At 40.4% G+C, this 25,719-nt stretch overlaps 1 protein-coding gene across 1 annotated transcript; it reads right to left on the reverse strand.

Annotated features, from left to right (window-relative positions):
- Nucleotides 1-942: 942 nt before the first annotated feature.
- LOC149316531 (vascular cell adhesion protein 1-like) lies at nucleotides 943-15,284 on the reverse strand. The gene is made up of 8 exons (XM_089515758.1): nucleotides 15,137-15,284; nucleotides 11,328-11,606; nucleotides 10,610-10,930; nucleotides 8,687-8,959; nucleotides 6,500-6,757; nucleotides 4,875-5,141; nucleotides 4,008-4,259; nucleotides 943-2,738 (listed from the first exon to the last, which is right to left on the reverse strand). Exons 1-8 carry the CDS (start codon nucleotides 15,186-15,188, stop codon nucleotides 2,578-2,580), a joined length of 1,863 nt encoding a protein of 620 aa, XP_089371884.1. The 5' UTR covers nucleotides 15,189-15,284; the 3' UTR covers nucleotides 943-2,577.
- Nucleotides 15,285-25,719: the final 10,435 nt, after the last annotated feature.

Raw genomic sequence — 25,719 nt, forward strand, 5'->3', positions numbered from 1 at the left:
TTTATATATTTAGGTTTTTTTTTTAAATTATTTAATTATTTATTTTTTGGCTTCGGCCCTTCAGTTGTCTGAGGGACAGCAACCCGGCCCCCGGCTCAAAAAGATTGCCTACCCCTGACATATAGCAATGGGTCAGGTGCCACACCAATGCAGGCTTCCCCTCGTTTCCCTCCCCACCATACAGTGAGCGATCCTGTTTTTCAAAAAGCTCTACCTGTTGGGTGGAGACTCCTCTCCAATCTAATAAGAGTAAAAACCATTGAAACTAGGAATGTGCCAGTTATATGTCATTCTACAGCTATGGTTGAATCCACACCTAAAAATTAATTCAGCTTCAATGCATAGTAACCAGCCCTGGTTTTGCCCTACTTTTGTCTCATTAGCCCCGTTCTTTTTCTTTTTAAACCAAACTCACATTGATCTTAGAGCCATACCCAAAGTCACATTGGTATAAATGAATGTTTCTACCATAGTCTGAGCCAGCATAGGGTAGTGGTTTGAATGTTGGGCTACAACTCTGGAGACCATGCTTTGATTTTTCTCTTGGCTATGAAACCCACTGGGTGACCATGGACAAGTCATGCTCTCCTCAGCCTCAGGGGAAGGCAATGGCAAACCTCCTCTGAACAAATCTTGCCAAGAAAACCCTGTAAGTTTGCTTTTGGAAGGTGCGCGCACATACACACACACACACAGAGAGAGAGAGAGAGAGAGAGAGAGAGAGAGCGCTTTGAAGTAAGAAGGAAGAACAGAGATGGGAGGAGAGTAGTGGGAAGCACCACACAGATATTTAACACTTGTGTTCTCACCCCCTGAAAAAATAGCACCAGCTTGCTAGAAAAGCCAACGGCTGGAAAGATGTCTGTGCAATTTCTCCTAAGCCAATCAAGGTTTGCAGCAGCACTTTGAAAGTCTCAGAACTTGGTAAGTTAATCTCCAAATAATTTATTGCAAAGATCACAAAGGCAATTCCTTGGCATTAATGTTATCATTTCTTTTCAAGAAACTCATTACATTGCTTGTTATTTTACCAAAAAATAATAAGATCGATAAGAATATAACATAATACACATTTCAGTCAAAATACCATAAAACAATAATTGCACCATAAATCACAGTATCCATCCCCTTGCTACATAACTGTTACACTCTTGTTTTTAAAAAATCTGGAAAATTGTACAAAGGTATAATCAAGTGTTAGGAAGCAAGACTTTTCTTTATGAATTTAACACTGAAGCATTTTGGCTACTCCACCATTCAAAGGAACAAGGATTTACAGATAGGAACAGAGGGAATTCAGATACCAGTACTTTATTTCATAGATGAAAACTCAGATGCTACAAAAATTTAAATAATACTGCATAAGAAGCAAAAGTACCAAGAACATGAACTTTCAGGTGGATGTGTGACAACTTTAAAAAATGGTAATGTACATATTTCTCCAGTGGAAACTAAATGACAATTTGATTGTGAAATGTATACCTGACTCCTTTTGTAAAATACAATCAAAAGCACATATTTTAAAGGGCTCTTCTTTGTCTCTGAACTCTAACGCCATCTTATTTTCTCCATTCATTATAAATGGAGGATATTGCACAACATGTTCATAAGCATATTTCTTCAGATTTAAGTCCCACTGGGTACAATGGGGCTCATCCCCTACTGAGTATAGGGTTGTAGTCTTAACTTTATAGAGGTACATGGAATGAAACCACAGGACCTCTCTCTACAGTATGAAGTTATGTCAGTTTTATACCAGCTTAATCCTGGGAGAACTAGTTTGGCAAGAATACGGAGAAATCTCATTGAGTTCTCTAATCATCCTGTAGAACATTTCATAATAACAGAAACATACCATATTGCTTTTTAACAATTTGACAACTATCGTTCTGTTTGTGGAATTTAATATCTGTATACAGAACGAGCAGGGCTATTGCACGTGTCAAACTTAATTTAAACTCTGCTCAGGAAATTATATATTATTTACGTGGAAGGAAAACCTAATGTTTCTAGGATTTCTTTTTGTGAAGGCACTTCCAGAAAACAAATTATCTCCTGCTATTAACAGGCAGTCTTTCCATGCCTCCTCGCTTAGAATAGCTTACAAAAAGTGAAACTTGTTTATTGCATTTGAAATAGCATTCTTTTCACCATGGATCTTGGGACACAGCTATGTTTGCCATCCTATTTTATCTTCATACAACAACCATGTGAGGTAGGTTACCCGGAGAGATAGGGTGCATCCAGACAAACAGTTCCTGTGGTGTGACCAGTCAAAAAGGCACTGTGCAGCTATATTGTTTTTCCTTCACTGACAGATTGCTTCCCCCTGTGTAAGATGAGGGAAGAAGTGGGAAAACAGAGAAGGGCTACAAATGCAGACTGATGATATTTCCCCTTGCTCCTTCCATATTCCAGTCTGGAGTCAAAGTGGTTGCACAATGAACACTTCATCTGGAAACAACCCAGAAACTGACCCAAATCCCCCTAGTGAGCTTTGTTGTTGAGAAGAGACACACAGAGTCCTCTCACTACCCGCTTGGTAAAACTGCACAAAATGTGTAGATGCTCTTTGTTTTACACTTTTGGTTTCAGTGAGCTTCCAAGACTGTAGGATCCATTGATCTTTGTCTTCCTAAAGAAGTAAATCAATATTGCCGCCATGGGACCAGCTGCTGTTGCTAAGGAGGACACCACAATGATCGCAGGAATCATATAATCTGGCTCTTCCATTTTGGCTGCAAAAATTCAAAGACAGAGAAGCAAAGAAAAAATGAGTGTATGATGTAAATTGGCAATGCTCTAAAGGACAAATGTCCAAACAGAAAAACCACCAGTTAAAAACACTGCATTTCTTTTTTCTCAGGATTTTTCAACTCATGTTTGATCTTTACCCTATCAATTCCTTTATTCTTGCCAAGTCCTTCCTGGGGACCAGTTCACTCCATGCATCTGAGGAGGTAGACCAAGTCTATGAAAGCTTATGCTACACCTTCTTTCGTACAGTTATTTTCAAAGGTGCTACACAATTCTTTTAAATACTTTTACTCTAGCATTAAAGATGCCACAAGGAAAATGCAGCATTTGGTCCACATATTCCTTGTACTTAAAAACCCTTCTATTTCGAACTGCATTCCCCGAGTGAAGTCCTAGATGGCCTTCCTCCCTATGTTGTCGGCAAGATGGATGGCTGACCGGGGTTTTTAAGTTGTTTTTAATATGTATACTGTATGTATTGTTTTTATTATGTTGTTCACCGCCCTGATCAATGGAAGGGCGGTATATAAATAAAATTTTTATTATTATTATTATATTGTAGAAATGTATGAGACTGTGCAGTTAATGCAATGCAATGTATTATAGCTATTCAAAATAGTTATTGTTAGTCAAACTGTGTAATTTTTTTCTTGATTCACACTGAAACAAGAAACAGCTGGGGAGCCATGCAAGATATAGCAAAACAGACCAAACATTATTCGACCAGACATTATTCTTTGTAGAATAATCTAAGTGGCCAAGTTTTCATAGTAACTAGCAGTGTATTTTTCAACACATATTTCAGTACTGTAATAAGTAGTAGCTGAGAATGTGCTTATTGCTACTCCTCTCATGTTGTATGCCTGTTAGGTATATTACATGGGTGTGTTCAATGGTGGTTCTTTTCTGGGCAGATATATTGCAATGTATTAAGTTGTATCAGAATAATATGGTATCTGTAAATATCTATGTGCTCTTAAAGTATGTTTAAAAGCTGCTAAGTTGCTGTGACGTGGAGCTTAATTGACCGTCAGTTTAGGTTGAATCCTGTATGCCCTTACGATAACCAGAACAATTACATAACAAGGTTGTAAAGACAATTATTAACTAAATATTGTTCAGTCATCAGAAGATCTTACTGATGAAAGATGAACAGAATATGAATGAGACAGGTAGACTGTTATGACCACCTAAGATCACTTGCTGTGAACATGCAATATTTTGGAAGGCAGGAGATGTCAATTACTTACCTATTGTTATTTTATTATCTTCTGTATCATTGCTAACATCATTTGAATTATCCACTACATATGTGATAGTATTATTTTTGGATGCTGTGTATGATGTAAACAGCATGTCCTCTGGGGTAGGGGAAGTTTTATTTCCCAGATGGTCAGCCTCTTGTTGTGGAGTATTATAAGCTGTACTTTTAATAGTGAAATCTTCCATTTCAGTAATTATTTCAGGTCCAGCAGTTGATGTTGGAATAGTTGATGAAAAGGCTGAAAAATAACCAACAATAATTTATCAAGTTAATGATCAATCAGATTATTAAAAAGGTGCAATGTAAATATATTATTATTATTATTATTATTATTATTATTAAGCTTTATTTGTATAGCACTATAAATTTACACAGCGCTGTACATACAATCTTTTTAATTAGACGGTTATGTGCCTTCAAGTTGCCTGTCTGCTTATGGTGACCCCACATTTTAATAGGGCTTTCTTAGTCAAGAAATGCTCAGAGTGGCTTGCCATTGCCTTCCTCTGAAATATAGCCTATACTGATAAGTATTCCCTGGCAGTCACCCACCCAAGTATCTAACCAGGGCTGATCCTACTTAGCTTCTAAATTACATAGGATCTGATGTCTTCAGAGTATCTTGGCAAAAGGTGTGTTATAATATGTGAATGCCATGAAACTGAAATCAGATAGGATGCTAAATACAGATAATGCATTTCCAAATATCTGAATATAAAGAGATTAGGTGGCGAATATTCAACATTAAAATTTAAGAAGATAATTTTGAGGGAGCACATTCATCTCATTTCAACAGTGAAAGGTAAGACTAGACATTTAAACAGAAATTGTTTTACTCTAAATTTTAACTTACCTTCAACAATTAATTCCACAGTTTTGAGGTCTTTTCCAACCTGGTTAATAACTTCACACCCATAACGTCCCATATCTTCAGCCCGTATGTTTTTCAAAGGCAAGGCATCACCTTGAGAAATGAGGTGAGAACTTCCATCTGCTAGCAGCTTTTTCCAGGAAAACCATGGAGTGGGATTGGCATCAGAAAAGCAAAACATACTAACATGGTCTCCTTCCTTGACTATGTTAGATGGGGTGACAGTGACTATTGTTCCCTTTGGCCCATCTAAAAAACAAAATTATACTCTTTGTTATTAATGTTGTGAAATCAGGTTGCTTAGCTGAGGCTATTGCATCAGAAGATTTCTATGCCTCTTCAGGAGAAGAAGCTACTCTAGTAGCTGCAAAATGCCAAGTTCTCCCAACCATTCCTATCCAAGAGTTAAAATACGTCTAAGAGTTAAAACAGAAAGGTCTTCATTTCTCATCAGATGAAAAATAGACAATATCCTAAGCTGAAACTAGGAATTTGGAATTCCAGAACATGAAGTAGAAAAACTAACTACTTTCTTTCTGGAACCATTTTATTATTTCTCAGTTCGTTAACTGTTTTTATAACCCTCTCATTAGCTGATGGAGTTCTCATCCTCACATTATCTCCCTAGCAACCTAGTAAAGTAGGCCAAGCAAAAAGGAAGTGAATGGTTTAAAGTCACCCAGAGAACTACATGGATCAGTAGGGAATAGAATTGAACCTGGATCTCCTAAAGCACAATTGCTACACTATACTAGCTCTAATAAAGGCATCACCTAGCATTCTACTCATACAGCAGCAGGAATGAATAGTGAATGAGAGAGACAGAGAATTCCATGTGTTATGCTATATTCACTTCCTTCCTGTGAAATATGACAGTGAATATAGCAGGCACATCCAATTAGATTTCGTCATGTACCTCCCATCTCAGATCTCCTGAAGCTGACAACTACCCAAAATGTTGGACTACAAACCCTACCATCTCCAGCCAGTGAATTAATGTCCATGCATTGGGAGTCACAGTCCCACACATCTAGGGAGAAACAGGTTGGAGGAAACTTATTTCTAGTTAATATAGTTCTTGATACTAGGGCTTTGCTTAGTAAGCTCCCTGTACACAGACAGTGCTATATTAATAAATGGGACAATGAAAAACAGAATTATCTAGACCACACAACTTCTCTGACTGACACTGTATAATCAGAATTTTGGACAATAGGGGACAATGAATCAAAAGATGTGGTTTAGAAAAGTTCCTGAGTTCCTTTAAAAACATGAATTTCTTTCAGCCCCACAAATGAAATATAGAAGTTTATTTTTATTCATTTGTTGTTCTTGTACCCAGAGATCTAGAGCAAAAGCCCCCGCAAAGCACCTTACAATACAATCAAGAGAATACAGATATCACTGATATTAATCACAAACTTCTACTATTTAAAAGAAAGTAGAAACCCAAGAGCTAAGTCCAGTGAAAACATCAGTGATAAAATACATTCCAAAACAAGAAGATCTTTCAGGATGTTTGACGCCAAGAAGACAGAGGGTGAAGTGTTTTTAATATACTCAAGCACATTATATCGATACTACATGTCATTACTATGAAAACTTACATTGCACAATCAGTGATCTTGTCATTTTATTTTCCCCAAATTGATTCTCCACTTGACACTCATAGTCTCCTGCATCATCAGGGCTTACACTTGGGATGTAGACTAATCCACCCTGGATCACAGTCTTACTGTCAGATTTCCTCCTTATAACCACCTTGGGAGCAGGGTCGCTCTTTGCAGAACATTTCAGAGTAACACTTTCCCCTTCTTGTACTGTCGAAGCAGGAAGGATGGAGAACTCTAGTTCTCTGGGGGCACCTGCATAGACAGAAAAAAAAACACATAAAAAGCTGGTTTAAGTGTATGTAAAGGCACCACATCCCATCTCTCCTTCAAAGCTAAGCTGGGTGAGCCCTGGTTAGTACTTGGATGACAGATCACCGATGAATACCAACTCTGTAGGATATATTTCAGAGGAATAAACTGGCAAAACCACCATCCAGAAGGAGAGAAGGGCAGGCCAGCTCCATCGAGCCTAAGAGTAAGAAGAAGGGCCCTCCCTCCTGTCCATCTGCCATGGTCCAGGCCTCCAAGGGAGAGAAGATCTGCTGGACTTTCCCCCTTCCCCACTGCCATTCCCTTCTCCTTTTGTGTCTTGTCTCTTTAGATTGTAAGCTTGAGGGCAGGGAAATGGCTAATTAACAATTTGTAAGCTGCTGTGATAGCCTTTTGGCTGAAGAGGGGGGGAGTATAAATAATAATAATAATAATAATTATTATTATTATTATTATTATTATTATTATTATTATTATTATTCCTTGTCTAAGAAAACCCTATGAAATGTCACCATAAGTCAATAGACAACCTGAAGGAGTGCACACACACATACACACACACACCACAGATTGTATAGGTCTTGTACTGCTAGTAAAGCTGATGATGCTTACCATAGCCAATATTCAACATCACAGATGTAGTTGACAAATATGTAAATACATATAATGATCCAACTTTCCAAACCTGCTTTAACAGCCAGCATCTGTTTTGCTGGCAACTGGGTTGCAGCAGGATGGTATTCCCAGTCCCCTACAGCTAGTGATCTGCAGTGTTCTGAGGAGTTGCAACAAGGGTCCTGCTTCTAATTGTTGCAGTGCAGATCACTGGTTCAAGGGAGCTAGAAACATCACCTTGCTGTGTCCCCGATCATCAGCAGAACAGATCTCTGTCACTCAGTATGGCTGCTTGCTATTAAGATACATTTGAGTAAGCATTTGTAATTGCAGCGATAGTGCCACAATCATAGGTTGTTGTTGTTCTGTGCCTTCAAGTCATTTCTGACTGATGCCCACTCTGTCATGGATTTCTCTTGGCAGAATTTGTTCTTTCTCTGAAGATGCCAGCCACAGATGCTGGCAAAACGTCAGGAAGAAACTCTTCTAGAACATGGCCACATAGTCCGAAAACCCCACAAAAAACTAAGGATACCGGCCATGAAAGCTTTCAACTTCATATTGTTCAGAGTGGATTTGCCTTTGCATTCCTCTGAGACTGAGAGACTGAATTGCCCAAAGTCAGTTTCTATAGCTGAGCAGGGATACAAACCCTGGTTCCCTCAATGTTCTAGTTCAACACTCAGATCACTACCCCACAATGGTGTAAATCTCACACATTTGTAGCTGTTCAACAGGATGTTAGCGCATATTTTATCCAGTACAACAAATATATGAATCTACTGCTGAATAGGAGATATATTGTATGCACCCCATCCCCTCCTATTATCGTTGTTATTCAGATTAAGTCTTTATTATCATGCCTACTGTAGCAAGAAGTATTCCAGCATCATATCCACACAGGAGGACTAGACTAGAAATAGAACACAGATGCTTTCTGACAAGAAGGTCTCGGTTACTATCACTGAAAGATTTACTTTAACACTATATTAGTGCTATCAGAAGAGCATCCAACACTTCTGGGTATAACTAAATTGTATTGGTTATTCACTTTGTGAATAATAATGAGAAATAATTTTATTATAATAAAAACTATTTGCAATGCCAAATACTTTCAAGTATCAAATGAAGCTAAATAAAATTAGAAAGGTAGAACAATCAGCAGCTCTCTGGATTAAGAGGCATGCAAGAGCAGAGACTGTTGAAGATGAATCTATAAATGAATCCCTTTGAGTCAGTTATCTCTATATAGCTGAAATTCTGCAGACCACACATTCCAATGCTACAGCTTCATACCTTGTACAGATATAGACACTGTTCTGCTCTCAACTTCATTGGTTATAGCATTTGTGGTTTCACAGACGTAGATTCCTGAATCCCAGAACTGAGCATTTGGAATGGAGAGAGTAGAACTTTCTGCAATATGCTGGATAGTTTCATTAGCCAGTTGCTTCTTCCAGACAACCTTAGCTGGTGGATGACTTTGAGTCACGCAGCTAAGCATCAATGCTTCCCCTTCCAAAAGGTTGTTGCCTGGAGATGCAGTGATATGAGTATTCTGTGGACCAACTGAAAGAAAGCAAAAGGTCATAAAGTTAAATGATGGAAGTAGAAATTTACAATATTACAATAAACGCCCTGAATTAAGAGATCGCTAAAAAACCTAAGCATCTGAAAATCTCAATGATTGGGTAAATACCCATAATTCTGTAGCTTTTTATTAAAATCAAAGTTTCAAAAGCTCAAAGTGAGGTATGAACATTAACTACACAGAAACCAAGACTAAAGCATACCAAATAACCCTAAGAACAAGAGACTGCACAAGAGACAAACCTCAAACTATTAAGTCTGTAATATATCATTTCTCTGAGAATGCATTACCATGTATCTTCATTAAGATTCCTAATCACACTCCTAAATTCAGCCACATACTACTGAAGGAAGTAGGGTAGCCCATAATGCAATATGAAATCCCAGTAGAATATTGCCACCCATTCATAATAATGCTATGAAATATATTGGTTCAACTGTAGACCTACATTTGATTCCTCTAAGCCTAAACATGGGATAGATCAGGCCACTATGAGGAAGATCCTACATCAATACTATCTTGGAAATTATGAATTTCCTCCTGCAGCTTTTAAGACATCAATAGCTTTAGAACTAGCTTAAAACTTTGGGATGAGAAATTTGTATTGCTATTATTATTATTTTTGGAAGAATGCTGAGATTGCCAAGATACTATATTCTATACCCAATATGGATGCAGTCATGGCAACATCTGTCAGCCTAACCTACTTTATAGAACATCTGTGTGTCAGGAGTGTGAGGAGGTAGATTTTTCTGTGTCAATGTAAGCTCCTTGTAGGAAAGGACAATCATATAATAAACTAAATATGTTGGATTCTTTATATTTGTGTAGTAGTAGTTCTGATGGTAAGGATGTGAGGCCTAGTATAAAGCTTTACATATTTATCTTGGTGCTTCGGTGGCTTAAGAAGTGCCAAGATATGCCTATATATGCTGCCTGCTTGTCTGAAGACTGATATCTGTTGGAAGAGCCCTTCCCTGTGTCCCACCAAGAAGGATAATACACTGTGGGAAGGTGTGGAAGAAGGACTTCTAGGCTCTAGCACTCCAGCTATGGGATATTCTCCCTTTAGACGCCTGACTTGTATGCATGTTAGTGTCATTCTGGCTCCAAATCAAAACATGTTTTTTTATTAGAGACTTTGGGACCCAACTGATTTTATCCAAATCTACACATGCACTGTGGTTACACTGTTTTAGCTTATTTTAATCACTTTGTTTTATCTTGGCAAATTGTGTAATGTGATTTTAGTCTGTTGAAATATTTCCTATTGTTATGTATTATTGTTCAAATGGGTTTTATTGTGTGCCGTCTTGAGGTCTTATGCTATAAGCATAAGCATCCACGGCTTCAAAATCTTTTAAAAATATATAACGTCCAAAAAGAAAACCTTGACTTTGCCATTTTATATAAGGGACATCATTTTACTATGCCATTATATTCAATGGGACTTGAACATCCATGGACTTTAGTATCCATTGGGGGGGTGTCCTGGAACCAAACCCCAGCAGATACCAAGGACCCACTGTATTTTAATAAATAAACAGTATATGAGACACACCCAAGGCTTTCAAACCTTGATTTTCATATGACCAGGACTTGAAGCCCAATTACCTCAGGATACTTACAGTTCACATCGAGCAGATGTCTTGCCTGTCTCTGCTTGGGCTCAAACTCCAACTCCTCTATTGGCAATTCAGCTATGCATGTGATCTCTTTTCCAATATCTTCCTCAGTAGGAGTAAAAGTAATATTCACAGTTTTTGCTTCTACTAATCTGGTGGGTTCATCATTAAAAAACTCTTCAACTTTAAGAACTTCTCCATCTCTCTTCAGAGATACCACCAGGCGTTCAGATGGATATACTTTAGGAACACGACAGATGACTTGAGACGGTTTTCCAAGAACAAGCGGGCCACTGATCTCGATAACAGGATCACTGGGGAATGCTAAAATAGTACACAAAGAAAAGTTACAAAACAGAGGCTCAATGCATCTTAATACAGACAGGGATTTCAGTGCCCACCCTGAATTCAGAATTGTTTAGACTTTCCCCACTATTCTGGGTAGGAGCTGCTTGTCAGTTTATGATATAGGTTAGCTTTGATAAATTGTGGCTAAAAGAAAAAAAGAAAGGAAAGTGTAGGAAGTTACATACAGTTGCTAACTCTGCAGTATGGATCGTCTTTAAATAAACAATAAGAAAAAGAGCAAATACTGCATATAGAATAATGTGTAACTGGTATTTAAAGTGCTGGGTCTAGAATTAGGAAAGTTGTATGCAACTCACTAAGTCTAAATACGACACCTGAAGTTAGTTCTGCATGGGAATTGCATGTTACTTACAGTAGATTTCAATCTGGACTCTCCTTTCTCTTCTCTCGTTTCCACAAATAGCATTGCAGAGATAATTGTGCTCATGTTCAAATCCAACAGATGCCAAGGTTAAGAAGGAGTCACTTCCTTGGCGACTTGTTATCCCACCTAATGGATTGTCCATCTGGGTTCTCCAAGAGAAATCTGGTGATGTGCAGCCAGTTGTGCGGCAACTTAGCACCAACCTGTCACCAATCTGGGCAGCAACCTTATGGTCTGGTGCGATGTCTTTTATCTCAAATGCTTTTGCTGAAAAGAGAGAGAAACATATTGAGTGCAGAATCTATGTATGTAGTTCTATAAGCTTCTGTTTTCATGTTGTCTGTGTGTTTTATTTTTCCTCTAACTGCCAGGAAGGCACATGTCCAAATGGGTCAGATTGTCTGTTCTCAGAAATCCGCCTCCAGACATGACCCTACCAAAGACAGTATAATTTTTCACTGGAGTGGATGTGGAGATGTACATCAGCAGAAGCCAGTGCAAAACCCTTTCAAGAATTTGCACATGTCTGTGTGACAGAATAACACAGATAGACATACAGTAAAATAAGTAAAAATACAGTTCCACCATTGCTGCATCTCTTATACTTGTAATACAAACACACACTGCATATTACAAGATTGGAATCTGGTGATGTGCAGCCAAAGATTGGTTCATGATATTGCCATGTTCACGTTTATAATGAATATAAAACATCTATAAAGCATCTAATGTATCTGAATAACCTTGGGGATATTACCTTCTGAATAGAAAGTAAGATAAATCTGTTTCTAAGCAGGCATTTTAGGATCTAAGTAGGCATTAAGGAATTCAAATTCAGGCCAGTATTTTCAGCGGGACTTGGTTTATGATTGGTTTTGTGTCTATGATATTACATGATGCACTCATATTCAAATGGGAGAAAGGTGGCATACAAATGAAATGAAATGAAATGAAATAAATAAAATATCCATAAAGCCATTAATAATGCATAACTTCAGTGGAGCTTTCCTGCAAAGTTAAGTGTGCACAGCATTACAACCTATAGTTACAATCTACATACATTTACCTGGAAATTAATCCCAGTGAAATAAAGTGACCACATCTTGACATTTTTCAGAACTGAGCACAGGAGTTTCCAGTGTTGTCCATTTACATCACAATGTTAAGATTTAATCTGATTGCAGTGGCATTTAAACCAGTAATTTGTTTACAGGTTGAACTGTTTTCTGGGAGATTACTTCAGCCTCTTTGGGAAAATTAAGCTCATCCTATTTGGTTCTTCCACTAACAACAGACTTGACTCTTGGGAGCTGCAGTCTGGTGAACATATGCCTGCTTGGCAGTGAAGTCTCTGAACTCAACAGCATCTGCATCCAAACAGATGTGTTCAGGATCAGGTTGTAGCTAGCTGAACAAATACCATCCTATTCTCAAACCACAACCAAGATTTAAATGCTTGCATTTAAAATTTATAAGCTGACATTTCTGTTGATTTAAATTTTAAATCAATTTAAGTGATGGTTTATAGCCCATTAACTGTGTTCCAGTTACTCACTCCAGGCTACAGAATAGATTGATTCAATACACATTTGAAATTATATCACCCAGTTACAAAGTACTTGGAACATTATATTATACAGGTATAGACTATTTAGGCAGAATCCTACATGAATTCAGTTTGGAGAAACACTATGAAGTCAACAAGGCTTAGGGTGTAATCCAGAAAAGGACATAGTGTAACCCTCCATATATTGTTGGACTGCAGTTCCCAGCAGCCCTAATCAAAATACCCAATAGTGGTGGATGTTGGGAGTCGCCATCCAGCAGGTGGAAGAATGCACGATTCCCTGCTCCCAATACTCCTTTACCGGAGAATAAGGTCCAAAACACACTGCAGAAATAATCCAGACTGAGACAGCTCAGTGCTAGGGAATCCTGGGAATTGTAGTTTATTGTAGCACCAGAGCTCTCTGACAGAGAAGGCTAAATGGCTCAGAAAACTACAATTCCCGGAATCCCCTAGCACTGAGCCAGGGCAGTTAAAGCTATCTCAAACTGGATTATTTCTGCAGTGTTTTTGGGACCTGAGAATCACAGGACTTATGTCTAATGAACAGCCACAAATTGGACAACACTGCAATGCAGACAGGAGCAGACTACCAATATAGTCGTATAACGTACCTATTTACTTAGAAGTGTGTTCAGACAGGTTTCCTCTAGTAGGTGTGTTTGAGCTCACCCTACAGTTTATTAAAGGTCAGTTATACTGTACATCTATCAGAGAGCCAATGTGGCACAGTGATTTGAGTGCTGGAGACCAGGATTCGATTCTCTGGTCAGCTATGAAACTCACTGGCTGATCCTGGGCAAAGTTACACTCTTTCAGCATCAGGGGAAAGCAATGGCACACCCTATATGAACAAATCTTGCCAAGAAAACCCCATGATTATAGCCTTAGGGTTGCCATAAGTCGGAAACAACTTGAAGGTACACAATAACCACAACAACATACATCAAATAGTGTGATGTAGGGGTTTGAGCATTATCTATGACTCTGGAAATCAGGTGTAGAGAGATCTTATAGCACCTATGAGACTAAATGAAAGAAAGAAATTGGTAGCATGGGTTTTCCTACACTGAAGTCTACTTCCGCAGATGTATTATTACTACGTACTTCCTCAGGTGCAGTCCTCAGATCATGCATCTGAGGAAGTAGACTGAAGTCTAGGAAAGCTCATGCTGCCAACTTCTTTCTTTCAGTTAGTCTCAAAGGTGCTACAAATTCTCTACACATACTGATTCCACAGATTAACACGGCTATATCTTTGAATTCTACCACTCTGGAGATCAGGGTTTGATTCCTGCTTAGCCTTGGACACCCACTGGATGACAATGGCGAGGAGTCACACATTCTCAGCCCCAGAAACTCCTGTGACAGGTTTGCCTTAGGGTTGCCGTAAGACAGAAAGTACCTGAAGGCACACACCAGTGTACTTCTAAACCAGGCAGGAGAAAGGACTTGTGGCCCTCCAGATTTTGATGAACGACAACTCTCTCCCTTACTGGCTATGGCTGATGGGAGCTGAAATCCAAAAGAGTTGGACTTTGGAGAGCTGAGTTCGAACCCCAGCTCGTCCATAGAAACCCATTGGGTGACTTCGGAGAGTCACACTCTCCCAGCCTCAGAGGAGGGCCATGACAAAAAAAAAACCCTCTGAAGAAACCTTGCCAAGAAAAACCCCAGGATAAGTCGAATTGGACTTGAAGGCACGCAACCACAGACAATCCCAAACGCACTGTAGAAATAATCCAGTTTGAGACCGCTTTAACTGCCTTGGTTCAATGCTGGGGCAGGGCATTCTAGTTTTGTGAGTCAGAGTGCTGCCCCAACAAACTACAAACCCTAGGCTTGCCTAGCATTGAGCCCGGGGCAGTGAAAGCGGTCTCAAACTTGGTTATTTCTGCAGTGTGTGTGTTTAATTAATTAATTAATTAATAATGATAACATTTATTTATCTTTCCCGCCTCTCCCTGCAGATTGAGGTGGAATTACAACACAAGATAAAAATACAAAAAAGTGCAAAAGCATAATTAAAACATACCTTAAGCCCTAACCCTGCCACCATTGCAGATAATAAAAATTCAATAACAGTTAAAAATAATCACATCAATGACCTGCTTTGTTTGGAATCTACAACATTCCTTTGAGGGGGAAGAGAGAAAAGAAAATGCAGACATGCTTGAAATGTTAAGACATTAAAAAGAAACAAGAAAGGGAAAGGAAAACAACAACTCACCAACTTGGAGTGAGAGCAGGAAGAGAAGGGCTGATGTTGCTGAGAATGGCATTGTGTGCTTTCCTGGCTTTGGAAAAGGGAAGAAGATGGGATGCTGCTGCTCCTGAAAGGGCTGTCAAGGCTTCCCTCTGAGAGGCAAAAGTGGTCCTGAGAGGGTCTCTTGCAGGCTCTTTCTTTATATAAACAGAGGAAGGGAGAGGGAAGAAAGGAGGAATTTCCATGCTGGGAAAATCCCCTCCAAAAAAAAAAAAGCCTAGGGAAAAAGTGAAAACCCCTTCTGTCTCTGTCTGTCTGTGAGGAGGAGCCAGGAGGGAAATGACATTGGCAGGACGCCTTGGCGCCCTTTGCATCATGAAGTCATTCCCTTTGGTCCCCTTGCAGTAGGTGGACGTTTATGAGGGAAGATTAAGGACTGTGATGCCTCTTAATATAAGGCCACTATGGCTTAAAGTGTACCTTCAGGTGACAATATCGTACACATAGCCTCAATGTACTTATATATACGTAGTGAAGCTTGGGTTAAGATGTCATGTTTTTAAAGAAAAATTTAAAAGAATACTTTTAAAAAATGTTTAAAAATTAATCTTTTTTAAAAATAAAATTTTGAAATTTGAAATTTGAATTTTTTTTAAAAAAAATGCAGGCTGAGAGAGAGTGCAGGTGACCAGATGGCATCACTGCAAAGGAGGACTGGGCACTGCAAAATGGAAGACATTCAAGAAAAATGGAGGACATCCCCGCCCCAAAGCTAGAAACACTAAATGTAAATTCATGCTTCTAAATCAAAATGGAGGTTGTTTTGAAATTCCTCCTGGGCAGAAGGTTGAAATGTAGGGCATGCCCTGGAAAAGGAGGACCTACACTTCCCTGTGGGTTTTCCATGGCTGAGCAGGTATTCGAACCCTGGCCTCCAGAGTTATAGTTCAGCGCTCAAACCACCACACCACATTGACTACAAATCCCATTTTTTTCTAGGATGGAGCCATGGGAACTAAAGTGGTGTCAGACTGCATTGTTTGTATGGTGTGGATGGACCCGAAGTCTTCCAGATTATTTTTCTTTTTTAAGGAGAGGTGCAGTTTGAACAAAACTGAATAATTACATTTTTGGTGTTTTGTTGTTGTTAGGTGCCTTCAAGTCATTTCCAGTTAATGGCAACCCTAAGGCAACCCTATTGTGGGGCTTTCTTGGCAAGATTTGTTCAAAAGAAGTTTGCCATTGCCTTCCTCTGAGGCTGAGAGTGTGTGACTCACCCAAGGTTACCCAGTGGGTTTCATGGCTGAGCAGGGAATTGAATCCTGGTCTCCAGAGTCGTAGGCCAACACTCAAACCACTACTCCGTTTTGGCTTTGAAAAGTAATTTTAGGATTTTTGTTGTTAACTGCCCTTGAGCTGAACCCGACTCAAGGCGACCCTGTGGATGGGGCATCTCCAAGACCCCCTGTCCTCCACTGCTTTGCTCAGGTCCTGCAAATCCATGCCCATGACCTCTCTCATTGAGTCTATCCATATAGCATGTCCCCTTCTTCACTTTCTTCAGCCTTTAACCTTTCCTAGCATTATTGTCTTTTCTAATTAATCTTTCCTTCTCATGATGTGGCCAAAGTATAACAGCCTCAACTTGGTCATCTTGCTTTCCAGGGAGAGTTCTGTCGTGATCTGTTCAAGGACTCAGTTGAATCTCAGTGAGATAGAAACCTCCATCACACCTGAGGCTGCAGGTGAGCATAGGGGCTGCAAGGCAGCTGTGGGACACACACACAAGAATATTGTGTAACCTGCCTTAAATTCCTTGGAGGAAAAAAGGAGGTATATAAATATTTGTTGTTGTGTGCCTTCAAGCAGGGACGTAGCCAAGGGGGGGGGTCCTTGGGGTCCGGACCCCCCCTTCCGTTAGATAAAATGAATGGTGTGTGCTGCTGCGCCGCTGTACCCAAGCCCCTTTATAATGGTGGCACTTAGTCTGGACCCACCCCCCTTCCCAAAATCCTGGCTACATCCCTGCTTCAAGTAATTTCCAACTTATGGCAACACTAAGGCAAACCTATCATGGGGGGTTCTTGGCAAGATTTCTTCAGAGAAGCTTTGCCATTGCCTCCCCCTGAAGCTGAGAGCATGTGACTTGCCCAACAACAACAAAGTCTCTGTGTGCTTTGGCCTGCTACTGTTAGGAAACTGTCCTCATGCTCTCATGGCAAAAGAATACTTGGGGCTTGTTCCTATTATGAAAAATAGCAAATTGCCATTTGGTGTAAATGACCCTTGTTCCCATTTGAAATTGGCATCAAGTTAGTGTGACACCGGCATCAGGTTAGTGTCGGGGCATGCGCTGTGCAGGCGCTATGCCCCCACTCTGCCCCAAGGCTGGCATTAAACACTGGTCTGTTCAGCCTCTCAGTGAGCAAAATAAGTTGTACCATAAGCTTTCTTAGGCGAGTTACAGACCGCCCAAAACAGGCGGTCTGCTGCTGCCACCGGTTGCTGCATCCGGGAACCGCAGCGGCCAAACCGCGCAGTTCCCGGGTGCAGCCAGAAAAAAGTGCCAAAATGGCGTTTCTTTCTGGGCCCCGGAAATGGTGCCGCGAGGCACTAGTCGTGCACTCACGCGTCACTTCCGCCGCACGACGTCAAAATGGCGACCCCTGTGTGGACGGGCGCCGCCATTTTGTACGGACTTGGTCTGTACTAGGGTTGAGGGGCATCAGGAAGTGATGCCCCTTCTCAACCCTAACACGCCCCTTCCTAACCCTAGCACACCCCTTCAGCGTGTCTGTAACGCGCCATAGACTTGGTCTATTTCCTCAATGCATGATATCCCAGATTAACTCAACTTTGACTCTAAATTCTACTGCAATTGACTGAGACAACTAGAATTTGTGGGCTGGGGTTGGGTGGGAAGGGCTCTGATTCCAGGAAATAAAGGCCTGTTACAGACTGCCAAAATAAAGCTGCTTCGGGTCTCTTTGAAGGTATGCTATTTAAATGATGCATGGGTCCTAAGAGTCCAGAGGTCGCGCCAAAGCCACACTCCATTCCTAAGCACTGGAGTGCAGCTGTGGTGTAACAGGCCAAAATTACTTTAGTCCCCAGGCAAGGAAAACACTCCCATATAAAACAAAATTTCAGTAGCACCACACAGAATGGTATCAGGAAACACACTTGTCTGCAAGGAAACAGAAACCAAATGAGATTAATCCTTCTGGGGATATGATCTTCAGTAATTCAGAAACTTTTAATAACACAGGGAGAAACTTCAACCTGCTAATGCCTGAAGATTAATTTCCTATGCAAGGGCCACCCAGAGAGCTGGGCTATAAACCTGGGAACAAAATTAGATCTCTTTCAAGCAACTACTGAAGATTGCATTGTGTTGAACAACCAACTTCAAAATCTTCATTTTTCTTCTTCTGTAATATTATTTCAAAAGGTGGGGGACTTGGGCTCCCCACCAACAAATATGGCATCTTTTTTGGTATTTGGGGATTAATTAGGAGGCCTAAGAGATGTTGGGTAACTTTAGGGATCTTTTACACTTACCAGAATGTATACCAGTACTAACTACTGGCAGATTCCAGTTTAAAATGAATAAAAGGGTTATAGTTAGAAATGTGCAAAGGTGTAAACAAACACACAAATCCAGTGCAACCTTAAGAACCATACAGAGCTAGCAGAAGGAAAGTGTGAAAGGTTGGAGAGCAAGAAATCACTTGTGAAAGTATTAGTTACAGTTATCATACTGAGATGTTTGTGTACTCTGGGAGCCCTTTCATACTATCCAGCCTTATGATTCGAATTTAACTACCATGGTTCTATCCTATTGTTAACACACCCTGTATTTGGGGTCCACAGATTTCATATTTCATATCTGGAACCAGCATGTTCTTCAGAGGTCATGATTACCTTCAAGAACATCAAGTCAGGCCAGGAGAAAAGGAGCAAGATTCAAGCCATGTGCACATCCAGGTAATAAAATAATAAAATCTAAATGAATGTAGTAAGTGCTCCTTCCTTCTCCCAAGTCATCTGCATTTCCTCTTGTACCTTGAGAAAAAGGATCTCCTTGCACTCAAAGCAGTAAGCCAACCTCTCTGCCTAAACTTCCCTGTCCATCCATCCTGGGGATATCTTGATCCAGTCGCTGTTTTCATCACACTAAAATTAAAGTTATCAACCAGTCCGGAATCCTATTGTCGATTCCCAGGAAAGGACATCTAGCCTTTGTTACTTTACAAGATAGCTCACTGCTTGTTGGTGGCATCATTAGGGAAGTGCGGACTGCACCAGGTGACACCCCAGAAGGGAGTGTACATCCGGTGGGATGATACACCCCACGGGACTGGCACAATTGTTGGGCAAGTGAGAAAGGGTATTGCAACTCTTTCTTACTTGCCCAACAGCCATGCCAGGGCCCAAACAGCTCTCCAAAGACCTTTGAGCTGCCTCCTCCAGCAACGGCAGTGACTTCCATTTGGGCTCTGCCATGGTTGCAGTCACCATAACCCACACAGCCCTACGGAGGCCATAGCACTGGCCCCCTCAAACATCCCAGTCTGCTGGGGTGGGGCAGTGACTTCCAGTGGCCTCTGGAAGGTTCAAAATGTTTTTGCTTCATTACAGAAGGCTTACCTGTTTTTTCTTCTTCATTTCACATGTGCATATTGTTATCCTGAATAAAGAGTTGAAATGCTCTTTTTTTCCCATGGTGTAGGAACATATCCTTTTCTGTGTTATTTCTGTGTCTGGTTCCAAATTTTCTGTTAAAGAAATAATGCTCAGGAACACATCTACATTGGTAACTGAGTACACCTTGTACATACAGAGTATCTATGTGTATGTGCCTTCACGTCCCATGGTGACTAATGGCAACCCCATGAATTTCATAGAATTTTCATAGTTAAGGAATACGCAGAGGTGGTTTTGCCAGTTCCTTCCTCTGAAATATAGTCTACAGCACCTGGTATTCATTGGCAGTCTCCCATCCAAGTACTAATCAGGGCTGATCTTGCTTAACTCCCAAGATCAGACAAGGTCGGGCTGAACATGAAATGAAGGTTCACTGCATTTGCACTCTGATTCCTTGTTCCACTTCAATGCCTAGGGAATCAACAGTCCCAACGGATTTCCCGTAGAGAGCAGAGTTTGCTTTTTATCTCCTTTTCTCAGCCAATTCCAACACAGGATGGGCGTTTGTTTCTGCTGATTCAACTGGGCAATTGTTGACTTCACTTACATTCAGTGGTTAAGAAGTAAAGTAGTCTCCTAACTGGCTGACTTTGGCTGATTTTCTTTTCATGGGCTCAAGGATTCTTTTCGTGAAATGAAACTTTCCTCCACAAACCAACAGAGCTTGATCAAAAAGCAACTGCCATAAATAAACAAGTGTTATTATTGTTGGCACCCATGGCATACTGTGGAAATCCCAAGTTTAAAATGTGAAAATGAACACATGATTCAAGTTAACAATGCATGGTCTAAAACTAGACCTACTGACTATATCCTGTTTTCGCATCAATTTGGCAAGTGCAAGTAGCACTTCAAGTAAAACATGTCTTTTAAAGGAACAGTTTACTTTTCAGTTTTTTTCCTCACTTTTGTTGTCTTCTGGCCCCTTGGTAAATGCTCCCACTTGGTTAGTAAAATGGGAGGGGTTCAGAGGAAAATGGGAGTTTTCACTGTAGAGCTAACATACCTTTAGCACTAACTTACCTTTAGCATGTGTTAAAGAGGCAGAAACCCCACAAAGAGGCATGCATGTTGGTTTGTTTCAGTATGAGAAGTCAGTGCCTATGAGCATAACAATTTTGTCTCCTTTAAAACTAATTTATTTCAATATGAGCCCCCCATAAGCTTATGCAGTAATAAATTAGTCTTAAGGTGCCAAAAAAATCTCATTTTTTGACATCACTGCATATCCACATTGGAAAATTTCCTCTGTTGTATTTCTGTGAATGGTTAAAGACACAGAGGTCCATCCAAGAAAAAAGGTGGGTAGATGGGGAACCAGTGTAGTGGTTTGAGAACTGGAAAGTGTTGTAATTATGTTTTTAGTGTTTACAGCTGCTTTCACCATGTTTTCAATAATCCAAATATTTAATTATTTTAACTACTGTAATCAATGTTTTAACCATTTTTGTTTTTTAAACTATTGGAAACCACCTTGGATCCCATTTTAGGAGCAAGGTGGGCTATAAGTATGATAGATAGATAGATAGATAGATAGATAGATAGATGGATAGATTCCTCTCTTAATTCCCTTACATGCATAAAGAGAGCTCAGAATTTCACTCAGCTGTTAAGTGGGGTTGACAGATTTGGAATTGGTTCTTGCAGTTATACTGATAACACCAGTTTGAAGTAGGACAATTGGCAAGACCAAGAATCCTTGGTTCTCTGTCATGAAAAACAAAACAAAACCCTGCTGATTTAATACATTAGATCTCTATTGGAGGCATAGGATCTGGTTCAATTACCAGATCAGCCATGGAAATCCAATGGGTGGCCTTGGATGAGTCACACACTCTCAGCTCCAGAAAACCCTGTGATATGTTCAACCATAAGTCGGAAACGGACATGAAGGCACAACACAACAAAATCTCACTAAGATTTACACTGAAAGTACTGTATTACATTCCACCTTACGACCTCAACAGTCCCTAGTGTTAGATCATTCAGTTGTCTAACCAAACTTGTTACAGCTAATCTATTCCACACTGTGTATTTTTAGATGCTGGACTCTCCTTAGTGGTCCTGACCAGGGCTTTAATGCAAAGAAAGGTGGGTTGGGGAGCTAAGTATGAACATCTAACAGCTTGATAAGATGTATAGGCAGCTAAAACGTGTAGATAGGCCATGTAAATTGCAACATAACTGCCCTGTTTCAGTTTTCCTTTCAAGAGACTTGTTTGGCTGAGCATCAAAGACTACAGTCCTTGTATTCAGATATACATATTTGTGAGAAAATGTTTTGCATTGTTCTGTCACCCCCTATCAGAGTACAGGGGAGATAAGAAGCAAGTAGCAAAAAATGTAATGTGTGTGTGAAATTGTTGGCACAGACTCGGTGTCTGAGTGCTGAATGATTTAAAATAATATTTCAGTCCTTTGTGAAAGGATCCCTTTGGTTCAGAAATTTTTCAGAAGTCTTGCTAGGTGTTCTTCATTCTCTCATTTGGGGCCAAATTGTACTCTGTGGGACTGAGCAGAAAGGCCATGAAAGCATGAGCCGATCCTGTGCTTTCTTTGCTTAGGGCTCAATCCAGATCAGTTTCCTGGGGCAGGTGTTTATACATCCCTCTCACAGATGCAGGCCCTAGTCAGATAGGCCAGAGTCAGAAGGCAGACTTCAGGTTAGATAATGAGTCAGGGAAACATGAACCAGCTCTGGAATGGTCTGTGTTATTCACTGAAAGTTGTTCAGAGTGTGAAGCTGGCTTAAAAGGAAAGGTTCCAAGGATCTGGTTTGTATCCATTGGTTTGTGAAGCCAACTAACCTGTCCAGGTCTGCTAGCAACACTCAGGCCAAGGTAACAGGAATCCTTTGAATCAAAGGTCTTAATATGTCTGCTAGTTCTGGTAGCACAGGAGATAAAGTGCTGGAAGATAGCCTTTCTAGATCTGTGTTCAAGAGCTTCTATCTTGCACCTTACAGTTCTGTGCTCACTGGTAGAGACTGCAAAGAACTAAAAGGGCAGCAATGTAAGCAATGCTCGGAGCCAAGAATACCTAGGAGCATCAGGTCCCAATGAAGTGGGAAGAGGAAAAAGGGAGGAAACAGGTCCCAACGATGTGGGAAGAGGAGGAGGAGATCCGCCTTCTCATTCTATTGCTCTTTCATCCTTAAAACAAAGGTCTACATGACCTAAGATACTGTTAGAATTCAGAAACATAGCTATGTTAGTCTGGAATATCTATATGTGAGGAGATCTTGTGGCACCTTTGAAACTAGCTATGTGGAAGAAGTGGTAGCATAAACTTTTGTAGACTTGGTCTACTTCCTTAGATGCATGGAGTGAACATGCCTAGGAGGAACCTTTATAATTGGACTGCATGAATTGCCATGGAAATCCAAAACGTGTGGTATTGTGATGAGGTGACAAGTTCCATTTTAACTATGGCTGTTTAAGGACAAAGGCAGGAGGAAAGATGTTGCCTAAGACCAGGGTGAGTGGATGATCATACGAATGGTGGAGGAAGTTTTAGAATGCGTTGTGTGCAGTCTGGGAACTGGAAGGAGATATGGCTAAGAATGTCCTCATAAGGTAGGGTGTTAACCAGTGTTAGGTGTTGTGAGTCAGGGAGCCATTGTCTCTATTCAATCCACTGTTGATGGACTGGAGTTTGTGGATTTATTCCAATTCAGCTGTTTCTCTTTCCAATCTTTCTTTGTAATGTTGTTGTTGTTTTTGTTCAAGGAGCACTGTCCTGAAGTCAGAGATAGAATGCCCAGGAAGATTAAAGTGTTCTGCAATAGGTTTTTGAGTACATTCGTAATGTCTGATTTATGTCAGTTCATTCTCTGATGCAGAGTCTGGCCTGTTTGCCTTTCAGCACTCTACATTGGCTAAAAAGGCCAGTCTCTGTACTAGGGGATAAATGAACATAGATAAAGTATTGGGAATGGGAATACACAAAAAACAACAACATTGCAAACAAATAAATAAATATTTCAGTCTTCCTGGGCATTCCATCTCTGACCTCAGGACATCTGTCTTTGAACAAAAAAAATCTACAAAGGAAGATGGGAAAGAGAAATAGCTGAATTGGAATATACACTCCAATCCATCAACAATGGCTTCCTGGCACAATGCACCTATATTACAACAGTGATTAACACCCCAGCCTCAGGAGGCCACTCTTAACCAGTTTATCATATTTCCTTTCCGGTTCCCATCTTACACACACCACATTCGAAAACTCCCACCACCATTCATATGGTCATCCACCCATCCTGGCCTTTGGCAACATCTTTCCTCCTCCCTTTGTCTCTCAGCTACCATAGTTAAACCCAAACTTGTCACCTCATCACCATACCCACAAGTTTTGCTATTCTATGGCTATTCTCAAAGTGTGATTATAAAGATTTGTATTGGGCAACAGTTCACTTCATGCACCTGGGGAAGTAGACCAAGTCTACGAAAGCTTGTGCTACAACATCTTTTGCAAAGGCACTACAAAATCCCTTAGATGCTGTTCTCATTGTACAGCCACATAGGCTCTCTATCCTGAAGAAACTAACTCTTGGTGCTGACTGTTCAAGCCACACTTCCTTCCATGACTACAGCTGCCCTTGCAACAGTTCTGCTTGCAAGCCACACTGGGTTAAAATGTGCAGAATGCTGGCCTCTGCTGGTTATGGTTTATGATAAATTTGCAATGAACATTGCAGAAAATGTGGACATCATGAGATCTCCCAATTTCAATGTATATGAACAACTCACATCTTGCCAGAACTTACAGATGGCCTTCATCACACCAATTTTATTTTTCTGCATTAAGAAATTGAGATTTTTGCACACTTTTGCTGGATGCAGTTTAGAAGAATTGAAGAATCTTCAAGGCAGCATTAAGTGTCTTCTTACCAATACTTTTCTGAAGGCCAGCCTGTTCAAACCTGGAAGCCTCCAAATGCATTGGTTTATAACTCCAATCATCCCAGCAGCATGACCAATGAGATGAGTACTATAGTCCAGCACATCTTTGAAAAGCCAATTTGGGGAAGGAAGGCTCAAAAAGGCTAGAAAACCTTGAGCCATGTTGAGAAGCAGGAGTCTGTTGATATTTCCACATTATCCATCATCACTTCTAACATCTTGGGGGGGGGGTCTTGTTTTCCAAAGATGCATAGGGCATAGATTGAAACAGACAGGATGTCCAAGCAAAACAGATGGAGAACATGTTTTATTTATAAATTACCTACCAAAAATCCTGACATACACAAGATGTCCCTTGTTATTTTTCCTTTTCATGTCAGATCACTGACCCTCCTTGATTTGTTCTGACTCCATTGTTTTGCATTCTAGTTTTGGCCATCCATTTGGCCCATCTTCTGCTATGGCAAAGGTAAATATCCCTTGGAAGGAAGCTCTTGTCCTCCTACCATTCCTTCCCATTTCCTCCCAGGACAGCTGAAAAAGACACTGGTGTATGGACTTGGCTACGGTTGGCTATCTGCATAAAGGTGTACATCAGACTCGGCTTCTGCTTTATCCAGAAAAACAAACTAGGAAGATAGGAAGATATTTTTCTTTGTCAGCAAGACCACTGATCTGTGTGAACCCATTTCCTGCTACTGGCCATGGCCAGTGACAGGTGACTGTTCAGAGGAAGCAGAATCTTACAATCTGAACTTCCTCTATCATGTTAAGTTACAAAGGGCTTCTTCCTCCATAGAGTCCGTATATGTTCCAAAGCAAAAGGAAAGGTAGTTTAGGGACTTTTTCAACCCTTCCAACCCTTGCACTTTTCTTCAAAATAAAATAGAAGAGCAAAGGTACTGCCACTCTGTTATATTCATGAGTTCTGTTTTCCAGTCCAAGCAAATAAGGAGAGCACTTGACTCCTCCGTTGTATGCATGCATGTATAC

This window comes from Sceloporus occidentalis, unplaced genomic scaffold (genome assembly GCF_023333645.1).
Source record: "Sceloporus occidentalis isolate IW3139 unplaced genomic scaffold, rSceOcc1.0.p SCAF_3, whole genome shotgun sequence".
In the NCBI taxonomy this organism is placed as follows: Eukaryota; Metazoa; Chordata; class Lepidosauria; order Squamata; family Phrynosomatidae; genus Sceloporus; species Sceloporus occidentalis.

Excerpts from the sequence above, each read along its gene's own strand:
- LOC149316531 (XM_089515758.1), bottom strand. The coding sequence starts at position 15,188 with ATGCCATTCTCAGCAACATCAGCCCTTCTCTTCCTGCTCTCACTCCAA. Across the intron at positions 11,607-15,136 it reads CCTGCTCTCACTCCAAGTTG|CAAAAGCATTTGAGATAAAA; the intron begins GTGAGTTGTTGT and ends CTCTCTTTTCAG. Across the intron at positions 10,931-11,327 it reads AGTCCAGATTGAAATCTACT|CATTCCCCAGTGATCCTGTT; the intron begins GTAAGTAACATG and ends GTACTATTTTAG.